At 38.2% G+C, this 14659-nt stretch overlaps 1 protein-coding gene across 9 annotated transcripts in view; it reads left to right on the top strand.

The window, feature by feature from the left end:
* NFX1 (nuclear transcription factor, X-box binding 1) overlaps positions 1–14659 on the top strand; it is a 76620-nt gene that overhangs the window by 428 nt on the left and 61533 nt on the right. For all 9 annotated transcript variants that reach the window (XR_013182665.1, XR_008535218.2, XR_013182662.1 and 6 more), the window contains exons 2-3: positions 8909–9958; positions 13826–13987. Coding sequence is in view for 6 of the 9 variants with exons in the window: in XM_054644699.2 (XP_054500674.1) it covers positions 8909–9958; positions 13826–13987 (1212 nt within the window). In the remaining 3 variants the exon portion in view is untranslated. The remainder of the gene's footprint in view (positions 1–8908; positions 9959–13825; positions 13988–14659) is intronic.

The raw sequence follows: 14659 nt of genomic DNA on the forward strand, positions 1-14659 counted from the left end.
TGTAGGAAGAACTTTGCCCGAGGAGGAACGTGCTTGCTCCTAGTATGGGACAAACGAATGTAACGTCTTTGGTAACGTCAGAGAAAATACATAAATAAGAGCTTAGTTACTGGAAAACCTGTCTGCTCTCTGCCCACCTATATCCTTGAAACCCAGGTTTCAGGCTGTCCGCATAGAGCAGTGACAATGACAAGGTCTCAGGCCCACGAGCTGCTGTAAAGTCGCGTCTTTTTGAGGGATCTCAGAGGGATCTGTGAGTAGAAGTCTTAGACATGCAGGAGATTACTGGTTAGAGCAGGTGCTGCCTGTTCTGAGGAATCTAGGCAGGGGCTCACGGATGGAGAGCGTATTAGGGACACGGCCTGGACCGGGACTGGGTGCAACATGCAAGAAAACAGTTTTTCCTTTGTTTTGCCGTGCTTACTTGTATGATGCAGGTTCAGATTAACTTTATATTTATTGGTTATGATTGATGAGGAGTGGGGAGGAAACCTTACAAGACCGATATTTCAGCCTTGCATTTAATTATTTGTCCTGTATTTCGGATACTTAACCATAGAAGAACTCTTATGTAATTTTGTCACGAGTATATGTGTCTAGAAATAACACTGTTGGTGAGAGTAATCAATGACGTTTAGTTTTTTCATCATGTTGCTTAATTTTACTGTAGTCCAGTAGACCTTATCCGGTAATCAAAGTCACACTGAGGTTAATTGATGAGCTGACTAATTTCATTGTTCATAGTTGTTGGATTTCTGTCAAGGGAAATCCTGGACTTTTGTATTTTGGGTTAAGAAGAAAGTATCATTCTCTATTTTTGCAGCATCCTGATGTTAATTCAGATGAAGATTATCTACAGTCATTGTCCTTAATAGCATCTCCTGTTCTTGGCAGTCTGGCTGGTATGATGGAGAAGTTACATGAGTTCAGTTTTTGGTGGTATGAGAATGGGTCCACTGCCCTTGTTGGAAGTGAAATGGCTTGGGACATGGTACAGAGAGCAGAGATACAGCTTCAGTAAAACTGATGCAGTCAAATTTCTTCTTGTCTATGTTTCATTCTGTCAGGCTTTGGGTCAACTGTGATTGTGAAATCTTTTTGTGTAGTATATATGTATTGGAATAGAGAGTCTTAGGTATTCTGGGCTAAAAATTGCTTTACTGTAAAGTAGTAGATTAGTCTGCATGGGACACCATTTCTACACTTGCCTTATAATAAGGTATAACAAAATAACACATATATTGTTACTTGGGATTAGGTTCTGGAGTTGGGTCATTTTTTGTGCTCTCAAGAAAAATCTCATGGGTAAGTTTTGAGTTGTACATGTGCAGTATTAGAATGGAAACTGGCTTTTGCACTACAGGTTCATGGATGGAGCAAGTCTGATTTTGAAAGCTTAAAATTGAAAGATATTTCTGCTCTCAGAGTAGAACAGGGGCTTGAAGAGTGACAGTTTTGCGCCACTACAGATGTGTTGCTCATCCAGGATATTTTGTCAATAGTGAAGAATTATTGAGACCCAGGAAATTATTATAAAAGACAAAGAGAAAAAATATAAGCAGCAAAGCAATTGTATAATAATTGTTCACACTGATGCATCTTTCTTGTTTCAGTCCCTGTGCACATAGAAGGGACAAACGTATTCTATTTAATAGCTGTTAATGGATTTTTTTCCCATCAGTTGCTGTAATTGCTGTTTAATGTAGTTTTGGTTTTTTGCCATCACAAGGACAGCTGGGTGTTATACATGTTAAAATGCATCATTAAGCTGAAGATAACCAGGGAATTGCTATAAAACATTGGTCACTGTAAGGGAGAAGAAGAAAGTGAAAACTTAAAATGTATTTTTTTTCCATATGCAAAATCTATTCTGTAGTAGGTCCTTTTGTTTGGATGATGAAACTACTTATGACAAAATCCTGCTTTCAAATTTTCTCACATGTCATCTTGAAATGGGCTGGCTAAAACTTTAAAGGTCCATTTAAAGTGTGGATGCACTGAATTGGACATGAAATGGCAATATCAGAAAAGACAATAACATCACACTGTACCAGTATACACAGGTGACTAGCTAGCTGGAAAATAGCTTCGCAGAAAAGGTGAGATGAGGCCACCCCTCAAGCACTGTGTCCAACTCTGGGCTCCATGTGTGCAAGGAGAATGTGTACATACTGGACTGAGTCCAGCAAAGGACCATGAAGACCATTGAGGAAGTGGAGCATCCTTTACATGAGGAGAGATAGAGAGAGCTGGATATGTTTAGTCATAAGAAGTCTCAGATATTAGTGCTGTGTACAAATACTGAAAGTGTGGGAATAAAGAATATGGAACCAGATTCTTCTTAGTGGTATTAAATTAAAGGACAAGAGGCGACAGGAATAAAACATACAAAATTCCAGTTGAACACAAGGAAAAGCCTTCTTACTGTGAGAATAACACTGGAACAGGTTGCTGAGAGAGGTCATGGCCTCTCAGTCCTTGGAGATACTTAAAATCCAGCTGGTCATAGTTAGGGGTAACTGACCCTTTTTGGGTAGGATTTTTGAACTAGATGATCTGCAGAAGTCTCAAAATGAGCCATTCTGTAATTCTGTGGGTAGACTGGTTTTGCATGTTATTCTCTAGTAATTTCTGGAAAGCATTGTAGTAGGGGAGCATATCTTTTATGACATGAGCTAATACAGTTGAAGTAAACAATGAGTTTTGGGCATGCAGATTGTTTTGCCTGGAAATTGGTTGCACTACTTGAGTCAATAAGCCTGAAACAATGTAATTCCTGTTTAGGAAGAAATTCAACATTTTGTAAATCTGTGTCATCTTGAAAATAATAAGGTGCTGTAGGTGAATGTATAAAGTGATCAGAGAAGACAGAAAATATGAACTTAGTAGTCTGGTTTAAAGCTCCCAGTGCAATGGGGAAAGCCTCAGATTTCCATAATGGACCATTCAGTTTTTGTTTGTTTGTGGGTTTTAAATTTTTTTGGGGGGGTTGTTGTTCTGTTTAATACAGGCTGCAGGGAGTGTCTTCTATGTAACTTTAAGAGCTGCAGGGAGTGTCTTCTGTGTAACTTGCACTTCGTGTGCAGATGACTGAATCATCTTGTCTGGATATATGTAATGCTGACATGAATAGATTGTCGTGTGCACATTCTACTGTCATCTATCTTTAGGTGAAAGAATAGGTTGTCACCCTGAGTTTTTAAGATTTTCTAAGCCTTCTGATGTTGACATTCTTGTAGTGAATTTTCTCACACACTTTCTGTAAATAACTTATTGTTTTGCATTCCTTTATAGAAGAAGAAAGAGTTGATAAACTGTTAGTTTAACCAGTGGCATTGGAGAGGTGCCACTGTCACCCTCCAATCCACTGTCACTTTTAGAAAACTATAAATGTTGGAGTCAGAAAATAAACTGCCCTTTTTTTCCTCTTTCACCTTGAGAACGGTGTGAGCGTGTGTTCCTTTGTGTCCTATAGCAACAATAGGTTATTTGAATTGCTTTAAAAATGAAGGCATCCATCCTGAAAAATCAGCTTTGTCTTACAGGTGAGAGATAGTATATAAATAGAACATCTATAAATAGAATATTCTGTGTGGAAAGGGACTCACAAGAGTCATTGAGTTAAATGCTTGATATCCCACAGGGCAACCTAAAAATTAAATAAGATATCTAAACACATTATTAAAACAGTTCTTGAATACTGAAAAGCTTGGGGTCATGACCACTTTCCTATAAAGCTTTTTCCAGTACTTGACCACCCTTTAATTGAATTTTTACCTGATACTCTCCAATCTGACTTCTCTGTGACCGAGCTTTAAGCTTTCCTTTGCTTCCTATCACTGGCCACTGGGGAGAAGAAATCAGCAACTGCCTCTCCACTTCCTCTCATAAGAAAACTGTAGGCAGCAATAAGGTGACCCCTCGGTCTCCTCCAAGCTCAACAAAGCTAGTACTTTCAGCTGCTCATGTAATTTAGTCCTTTTACTATCTCTGTTGTCGTCCTTTGGACACTTAATATTTTTATACTTTTTTACATTGTGGAGCCAAACACACAGTACTAAAGAAACTGTTTTTGCACACAGTGCAAGACACTATTTTTGGCTGAATTTATGGGTATCTCATTAAAAGCAGTCATTTAAAAGATGTCTGAAGTCCATTTAGAAAGAATGGTGATAATCAGTAGTGTTTGTTTCATTCCAGTTTTATACTGATAGGAAACTTCAGAAGGAAATCAGTTCTTCCTGTCTAGGAAGTAAATCTGAATTAATTTAAGAAGAAAGAAGTACTAAGTCTGATGCCTAAAGGGCTGTTCTGTGGACTGTTACTTTTTTTTCTGATTAACTTTGTCAATATATTTTTTCTCTTTTATACTTGTTTTTAATTATCAACTTCTTAATAGTTAAAGTACATTATGTAACGGTTCTTAAAAATCTAATTGAATATAGCTTCCTGAAACTGTGAAACTGTTCTAAAATATGTCACTTAGGCATAATGTCTTTAAGTGGCACCTTCAAATGTCATCCTTAATGTATTCATAAAAGAGTACCTAAACTATTGGCGGTACTGTTCCCAAGTATAAGCTCTGTTTTTGAAGATGAGCTTGTACTTATTGAAATGAGTACTTACTAATTTGCTTCATATTTTCTAATGTGTCCTTATCAAATTATTTTTCTGAAAGATAGTTCACAAGGACTATCTCTTTGCCAGGGCATTCTGGCTCTGTCAACAGTTAATGCCGAAGGGGTTTAATGCTATGGTAGAACAGGCATGAAACCATATTGCTTTCATATGCTTCATTCTAATTCAAACCAAAGTTCCTAGGGATGTTAAAATCATAGAATCATAGATTGGCTTGGGCTAGAAGGGACCTTAAAAGTCATCTAGTTTCAACCCCCCTGTGATGGGCAGGGACATCTTCCAATAGACCTGCTTATTCAGAGCCCCATCCAGTGTGGCCTTAAACACTTCCAGTGATGGTACTGCTGCTTTGGGCAACCTGTTCCAGTGTCTTACCACTGTCAAAGTAAAGATTTTCTTCTTTATATCTAACCTAAATCTCTCCTCTTCCAGCTTGAAGCCAGACCCCCTTGTCCTGTCCTTACATGCCGTTGTAAAAAGTCTCTTCCCATTTTTCTTGTGGGCTCCCTTCAGGTACTGGAAAGTTGCAGTTAGGTCACCTTGGAGCCTCTTCTCCAGGTTGAACAAATCCAATTCTCTTAGCCTTTCCTCAGAGGGGATATGCTCCATCCTTCCAGCCATCTTGGTGGCCTCCTCCACACTTGCTTCAATTCAACAAGTTGATGACCTTCATGTGCTGGGGGACCCCATAGCTGGAGATGGAGATAGCACTCCAGGTGTTGCATTGAAATTGAAATTGAGTAGAGGGGATGTATCAAGAAGCAGAGTAGAGGGGATGAATCAACTCATTTGACCTGCTGGCCACACTTCTTCTGATGTGGCCCAGGTTGCAGTTGGTCTTCTGGGCTGTGAGTACATGTTGTCAGGTCATGTCTGCCTCTCATTCACCAAGTCTTCTCAGCAGGGCTGTTCTTGATCTGTTCATCCCCAAGCCTTTATTGATACTCAGGGTTGCCCTGATCCAGGTGCAGCACTTTGCCCTTGGTCTTGTTTAACCTCATGAGATTCCTGTGGCCCACTTTTTGAGCTTGTCCAGGTCCTTCAGGATGGCATTCCATTCTCAAGCTGTGTCAATTGCGCCACTCAGCTTGATGGCATCTGCAAATTTGCTGAAGGTACAATGTATCTCTTTGACTATATAATTAATGAAGATAATAAACAACAGTGGTTGCAGTGCAGACCCCTGAGGGACATCACTTGTCACTGATGTCCATCAGGACTCTGAGCTGTTGACGACTACTCTCTGGATGTTACTTTCCAGACAATTTTTTATTTGCGTAATAGTACACCAATCTCTCTGATTGAGAGAGCAGGATGTTAGGAGAGACCATATCAAAGTCTTTACATAAGTCCAGATAAATAATACCTGCAGCCCTTCCCTTGTCCCCTTATGCAGTCACTCCATAGAAAGCCACTATGTTGGTCCGGTGGGACTTGTCCTTGGCGAAGCTCTGCTGGTTGTCCCAAATCACCTCCCTGTCCTCTATGTGCCTTAGTGTAACTCCTATGAGGATCTGTTCCATGATGTTCTCAGGCACAGAGGTGAGACAATATAGAAGTTTTTTCTAAAGTTATTATGATATTCTGTGTTTATTTTATAGAAATACAGGCTGGACTTTAGCTTTGGGGCGTCCCTTTTACTATGAATTTTTGTGTATGTATATGTAAGCATGTCAGAGGCAATTTCAGCCAGTGTTACCTACTTATTATTACACTTGTACATTTATTTTGCAGTTTCTTGTCTTGGCAGACAGAAATCAGTTTTAGTAGAATTTACCACTCTGGAATTTTCTTCATTATGTAGAAGCTGAGAGCAAGAATGGGAATCTTACTGATGTAAAAAGTTCTAATGAATTATTAATATTTTGGAGGTGCTTTTAAGTATCTGAATCCCAGTTTCTAATTTTTTTTCTGCAGACTTTTTTTCTGCAAACCTGTTTTTATTAAACCATAGCTATCCGTCAGACTTTAAATGTTAGAGTATACAAAAGAAAGCTTAAAACAGCTAATAAAATGGGCTGTTTCAAATAAGGTTTGCATGTAATTGTAGGATTGCATTCTGTTTTCAGATCAAAATGTGTAAAATTTAAGTAGTCTGTACTGAATCACTGCCGTTAACATTATAGTGCATAATTTACAATTGTACTGCTCTTTATTAGTGATAGGAAAGAAACTGACTTAACACTGGGAAAACTGGAAGTAAGCGTAGCTGTAGAAAATACAATGGAGAACTTTACATTTGTAATTCTTTGCACTGGATACATATGCTGAGAAAAATAGAATGTTTCTAGGGAAGATGCTTTCAGTCCAGAATCTTTCATATGTATAGCCTAATGTTGGTACCTACTAGGGTCTGCAGTCCTAATGATAGAATAGTTCAACTGGAAGGGACCTACAATGGTCATTGAATCCAGATCTGACCACTTCAGGGCTGACCAAAAGTTGAAGCATATTGAGAGTGATGTCCACTTGTCTCTTAGACACTGGCAGACATGAGGTATTAACCACCCTTCTAGAAAGCCTGTTAAGGGTTTGGACCATGCTCTTGGCAAAGACCTGTCCCCTCATGTCGAGTCTGAACACCTCCCCACCCCTCCTTCTTATTCCCCGGGGAGGTCACAGCTTTGAACTATTCCCACATGTGCTGGCACTAGGTACCAGGAAGAAAGGATCAGTACCCGTGTCTCTACTTTTTTCCCTGACCTAATTTAGATTTTTCACTGATTCTTAATTCAGTCTTGAGCTGTTTTGAAGACCAGATTTCTGTCTGGTTTTTCCATTTTGTTGTCACAAAATCAGGTTAGTATTTCGACTTAAAAAAACCCCAAACTATTTGTATTTGCCATTTCTATCTAGTTAATTTATAACATATAATACTGTATAGAGAGGCATATAATAATATATAATATAATATACTATATTAATAACATAGACTATCTTGTAATGTAACATTGTAATGTTAATATATATGGGTATAGTAAATATAGATAATATTAAATTATATATATTATATAAATAATATATAATATAGTTTTTGCAAAGACAAAAATCCCCAAAGTAATTTCAACTGCTCTTTAAAAATTAAAGTATGAATTAGGCAATGGGGTTAAAACATCCTGAAATGTAATTTTAAATTCTTAATTTTTATTAAGGTTAAAGCTTCACTTCCACAAAGTTGTATGTTATAATTTTTCCTCTGGCCGCCAACTTCACATTGCAGCTATAACCATTCCTAGAGGTTTTGAAAAACCATTTTTCATTTGAAAACAAAATTAATTAATTGGGGAAAAAAAGCATGTTAGTGCCTTGAAATGTTCTGGTTTATTCTTCTCTCCAAAATGTTAATTTCCACAATCTTAATTGAGAAAAATGGTAGTTCAGGATCCTAGATTGCATTAGCCTTTTGGAGAGTCTTTTGGCCTAAGTCATGGCCTAAGTGTTTGATTATCTCTTTTAATTGTTATGAACCAGGAATAAACTGTGCTCTGTCCTACCACGTGAGGTAACCTACCCAACTAGTAAAATGAGATCCATGAGATCTCCATGAAATTTTATTAACTTTTTTTTACATTACTGTGTAAACTTTAACTAATCTGCCACAGCCAATTAAACTATCCCTGATATTCACCTAATAATACCTGTTGCAGGCAGACACTACTGGTGCAATGTTACAGGAAATTGAGTAACATAGGATTTATCTTTCTTTTATCTAGAGGCATGTAAATTACAGAAGACTGCTGAAATAGAAGCATGGTTCATGTTGATGGCCTCAGAAAATAGTTTTGCACAGCTGTCCTGTGCCGTTTAATATGTCTGTCTCTAGAACAGTATAATCAGAGTTGATGCAAGTATTTACTACTGCTCCTTTTAATTTATTTTCAAAATTTGTATAATATTCAAATCTCAGATGTAGACATCGTATTTAAAGGACCCCTTTTTCAGGTTCTTGTATTTACGTAAACATGCTTGGAAAAACTTTAGATGTTGAACACTGATTGTCACACTTGCATGTCTTGTGCTGCTTCAAAAGTTTTCTTTCACCTTTTATTTTTATATTCTTAGTTCTGCGTCATCACAGTCCTGTAAAGATGACAAGAAGGCTTCTACAAAGCACTGTATGATTCAGTTCGAGTTTCTGGACACTTGTTTCCAGTTGTTCTGTCAAGTGTGGGATTGATGGAACTTCTGGACCTTTGCATGTATGGTAATTTGGTTGAAAAGAAGTATGTACTGTTTAAGTTTTATGAATTTGTATTTATTTATGTTGTAGGTACATTGAATTTCAGCCCTGGTGCTGCTGCTTCCATTTCTGGAGAAGGACAACCAACAGATACAAACTGGGTAAATCAAGATAGGAAAGACTCTAACAGTAACCAGAATAGAAGTAATATACCAATTCCTAGTCCGTATTCTGAAAGAGGTACAGATCATGAAAGCTCTTCCACAAAGCATCATGGCTTTTGTAATCTGGAAAGTCAGTATGGGAATTCTGAAGACTTCCACCAATATTTTGGTACCAGTAAAAGTTTGAAGAATCGCAGCTTGCAAAGCCAGAGATTGCATAAATTAAGAAATGATAGCACATGTGCTAGAAATAAGACAAGGCAAAGTACTACTGATAATGCTGCAGGTCCAGGAATTTCAGATGCTGCACTAGTACCTGGTAGAAGAGCCCCTCCTAGAGGATACAGTGATTTTCTCTCCTCAGAGAGTGACAGGGAAGTACCTAATGCAGATAGCAGAGGGGCAAAGCCGAAGAAAGCACATCTGATACATGTATCTGGGAGAGGTTTTAGGGAAAAGGGAAAGCAGATACATGACCGTGAAAAGCGCATGAGCTCTAAACAGAAAGTAGAGCTGTCTGAAAATTTTCCATCTTTGGATTTGACGCAGTCTGACTCTTCAGAATCATCCATTGGAAAGGCATTCTGTGATGCACCTTTTGGAAGTGGGGATGAGCAAAAAGGCTACAATAATGTAAACAAAAGATATCCCCGGAAACCTGTGTGGAACAAACCCCCACTAGAAAAGGAGTGTCAGAAAAGACATGATTCTCACCGTAGTAAAAATACAAAAGTAGGTAAGAAGTCTTCTGTTGCATATACTCCAAAAGATAAAAATGAAAGGAAGAAAGAGCTCATTGCTCACAAAAATGATGAAAACTTGACCAATGAAATCAGACATCAGTTGTCTGAGTCTCTCAGGTTCAGTGGAAGAAAGTTCTTGCTAAAGGGGGATCAAGTACCTTCACTTCATTTCAGCTGGACCCAGTACTGGAAGAAGCAAAGTGATGTACCAAAAAACAAAGAAACTCATACAGGTAAGTTTTTGAGACTGTCCTGGACTCCCAAATGAAAGAGATGATGTTGAATATTTTAAGCAGTCTTTGCTTCAGCTCCTGCCTTGAGTAGCTGAAGCAGCTTATTATTTCACGTTAAATTGGTTTTGGGATCAGAGGGTAGAAGTAAATGTAGATGTGTGGTATTTCAGTAGGAGCATATTCTGTAAGTTTACCTAGAGAAGGACAGATTTTGTGTAAAGTTTTTTCTGTTTTGGCTACACCAAACTGCAAACAGTGACCTAGTCAGGTACCACTTTAAAATGTGTATGTTGTGGGAGTGAAATTCTGAGTATTCTAAATAATGGGACTTGAGAAGGATAATGCTGAAACTGACTTTTGCAGAATAGGTCTTTTCGTGTTTTTTGTAGGAGTAGGAAAATGCCAGACAGAGAAACGGTATTCTACTCATAACTGAATTTTATGGGTTTTTTTTCTGCACCTTTGATGCCTTAAAGAACCTATAAATGAAACAACACACACTTCTGAGATAACAGTATAGGAGGTAATATTAAAGCTGGTCGTTATTGGAGGCCTTCATGTGCAAATATGGAAAACGTCCACAAACGTCCCCACTCCGGGTGCATAGGGTTTTATAAGTTTAGTAAATTAACATAATTAACAGAAATCACCAATTAGGAGCATAAGTGGTGATGCTGTTCTCCCCACAGTTCAAGACTGAACCTTGTTGATGAAATTGTGTCTCAAAGAGCTGTTTTTCAAGCTTGGTTTCTAAGGAGAACCAAGGTAGCATAGGGGTCTTGGAATGTGTTTTGCCTTTCAGGGCAGGGGAAAATACTGGGGAAAACTAGTTATGAGTGCAATAATAGGCTACAGAGCTCCAAATATGTGTCTGAAAAATACAGGCACAGAAGAAAAAATACAGAAGAAAAAAGATGAAAAATGTTAGGCGTCACCTCAGAAGGTAATTAGAAATAGAGGCAATATCTGGATACTATTTTTGGAAGTTTGAGAATAGAAACATATGCTGTTGACAGTGTAAACCAGATCCACAGTTGGCTATCTGAGTGAAATTTATGCTGACTCATACCATTAGTGACTGAAAACATTAAATGGAAATCAGCTCAATCTCTTCAGGGCTATGATACTGGTTTCTGTTTCAACAACAACTTAGGTAGCTTATTCTTACTGTTTTGCATAAGCTTAAGCACTAAGTGTTAAGAGGCTTAAATGTTCAGATGCAATAAGGAGAAACACCAAGAATTATATTTATTTGGTATTTTACAAAGCATCTCAACCTTACCTTCTGCTGCACAGAATGATAGAGATGGGTAGACTAGTTCCAATTATCTTAACTGATATCAAATCTATTGAAGACTTCTCAGCATCTCCTATTTCACAATTGAGAAAATAATAGCATAATCAGGAAGCATAAAATACATCTAGTTGGAAGCTTTCTTCTCTTAGCAGGATCAAGATCTTCCTTGATCCTCTTTAACCTAAGTAAATTAACTGTCATGCTCCTGGGTTCTATTTGAATCATAAAATTGGAGGTACCTCAGTCTTTTCCCCATCATTATTATTAAATGAAAAATATCACATGTAATAAGCAGAAAGATAAGTAATAGTCTTTCCCAGGGAACTTAAGGAGCTTCCCCCTCCAAAATAGTTGTTTATTTGCATGCTTTATTTGGGAGCTCTTTTGGAAACACTGTCTGCCACTGTTTTCAGGGAACTAGGATTGTGGATTTTTAACTATTTCTGGGACAGCTACAGTTTCTGAGTAGATATAGCTTTAGTCTTCTGGAGAAAAGAAGTATGTTTTACATGAGAATATTCCTTTACGGCGGATAATAATTATGGGTTAGCAAGTAGAAATTACTGTTAGTCCTAAATGTTGTGGGGCTTGATGCAGGAGGGCTAGAAAACAAATTTGAAAGTCATATTGAGGAGGACAGACACTGTTAACACTTGCAAGCCGTGGACTTCCTTGGAATAAGATGTTGTACAAGCACATTTTGAATTGACAGTAATTTTCTATTATTTTCCTTTCTTATTTCCTTCATTATAAACTTTCCTTGTTGTTGTGATCCGATCTAATCACAGAAGAGCAAAGAGAACTCTGTGAATAAAGCCAAATGTACTTGAGTTCGAATGTTCGCAGAAATGAGATTAAAACACAAACAAGGTTAGATGTTAATACCAAAAAAAAAAATATATTTTATTTAATAGTAAAAGAGACAAAGAGAAAGAAAGAGAAAAGAAAGAAATAAATAGAAAAAGGGGGCTGGGAGGAGAGGGGACGAGGAGAGTGACAGAGACAGATTAAATAGAAACATATCACCCCTTCATGGGTTCCAGCAACGTCTTGTTGTTCCCCTCCCTCTTGTCTTCTTGGTGATGACAGTCCCCTGCTGAAACGTATAGAAAGTATAGATCAATCATGGGCCAGGTAGGAACACCCAGGTGCCTCCCCTAAGGGGGGGCAGGTTTGACATTGTTGCCTGCAGGACTGTGGGTCTGTTGCATCATGTTGCATCATGTGCAGTGTTCTCTGGTGCAGGGTCTGGGGATCCCTTGGAGTGGGCCTGTGATAGGCCATGACATCCCATCTGCTGTCCCCGACATGGATGTCTGGTAGATGTGCCTTTCCAAAGGTGGGGGGCCCTGCAGTTGGGCAACTCTGCACAGCAGCTGGATGGGTGTTCTCTGCCTCTGGCTGGAGGGTATGCCACACGTCCAAAAGAACTTCCTCACTTCCTCCTGGGTTTGGTGTCAGGGTCTGTGCAAGTCTGGCAGCAGATAAACCTGGGGCTATAGTCTCTACCCCGAAGCTTCTGGACATCCCTGCCATGGATGTATGCTCTTCCAGTCTTAGCCATCATTTCCCAGATGTGTTATCTCTGTCCCTTAGGCAGTTTAACTCACAGTTGAGGGCCTCAGCCCAGAGACCTCTTTTAGAGTGCAGTAGTCTTCCATGCAGTTTTTGTTACACAATTTGCTATAATAGGCAAAAGTCTTTAATAAAAATGTTTAAGCCATAAACCATAACATTTCAGTCTCTGATACTTGTATTGGCACAATCTTAAAATGCTACATTTTTACACTGTTCACTTGTAGTTAATATATTTTTAAATCCTGTGGACATTTTTAAGGTGTATTTGGTAGTCTTATCTTAATGGGTGAGAAGTAATCTGACAGAAATGAAGCATTATGTGGTGCCTTTCTTATGGTTGCACATCAGGCTGTGTTGACTTTAATGTGGGGTTCTTGCTTTATTTTCAAAGTACTTTTTCACATTTGTTCATTTGGCTCAAAAGACCCTGTACTTTGACTGTTGTTCCAGTAATTTCACTCCTAAAGTACTCACTTTAAAAAGGGCCTTTTCCCATAATCCAGGTCCTCCACTATTAATATTTGTTGTGTCATCTCCTGGGAATACTTAAGGATAGGAATTAAATGTAATTTTGGCAGAGATTTCTGTATTCAAGAGCATTCATCTTCTTGGTTTAAAGTGTATGCAAAGATGAATTTCCTATATAAAGTGATGAGGAAAATCTCAAACTTCTGCCAATCTTAAAAGTATTAATAACTTCAGAATTAGTAAGATCAGAATAATTACTAATTTGTCAAAATGGAATTTGCATTGCCACTTTAATAAGAATCTTATATTCCTTCTTCTTGCTCTGAAGCTAAAAAAATGCACAGCAAGTATCAAACTGGACTCTTCCATGAATAAACTAATGTCTTATCTATAGCCACTGAGCTAAAATAGCCACAGAGCTAAAATAAGTTTCATTATAATTTAAATGAAATCTTTGAATTTAATTTGAGTTTCATTTCTCAGCTAGCTGTTGTTTATGCACAAGTAATATATTTGATTTGCAGGGTCATTGATTGAACAGCTGACCACAGAGAAGTATGAGTGCATGGTATGCTGTGAGGTGGTCCGAATAGCAGCCCCAGTGTGGAGCTGTCAGAATTGTTACCATGTATTCCACCTGAATTGCATCAAGAAATGGGCACGATCACCAGCTTCACAAGCTGAAGGTTGGTATTTTCTCAAATATATATTTTCTATATATTCTATATTATGTATACATATTGTATATATAAGGTATGTGATATTTTCTCAAATGTATATAATAGCCAAATTCATGTGTTGCTTATGTAGTGAAAACTATTAAGAAATATTGTTTAGGATAACAATGTGACCCACCTCTAAGTCAAGGCAACGAAGTTCATTGTTAAACGGATCCCTGGGGGTGGATTAAAGCAAAACAACACTAAATAACTGATACAACAACAAATTTTATTAGAACTGCCTTGAAACCTTAAGTGGAAAAAGACTTAATGGATTCGGGAAGGGATACTGTAGGCATTCTGAAGCGTATGATCACCCTAAGAGAGGAAAACAGGAAAGAGAAAAACAAAGGAAAAGAGAGATCTATCATCACCCATGGCTCCAGTGACATGGCAGGGGATCATGGTCTATGGTCGTGATATGCGGTCCAAGTCCATCGGAGATGGGGGCAGGCACACGTATCAGAAACTGGGGGGTTTATAACCCTGATTCTTCTAGTACCTCCAGTACCTCCTCCAAGAAGAATTCTGGGTATGCACAGTCTTCTTTCTGGAAAGTGTGTGTGCCTGGAAAAATTTTCTGAACAAACGTTCCAAGTTCAGGATTTTGCGGCTGCATGGTAGTGGCTTGTGGTGGAG

The sequence above is a fragment of the Agelaius phoeniceus genome, chromosome 1 (assembly GCF_051311805.1).
Source record: "Agelaius phoeniceus isolate bAgePho1 chromosome 1, bAgePho1.hap1, whole genome shotgun sequence".
Taxonomy (NCBI): domain Eukaryota; kingdom Metazoa; phylum Chordata; class Aves; order Passeriformes; family Icteridae; genus Agelaius; species Agelaius phoeniceus.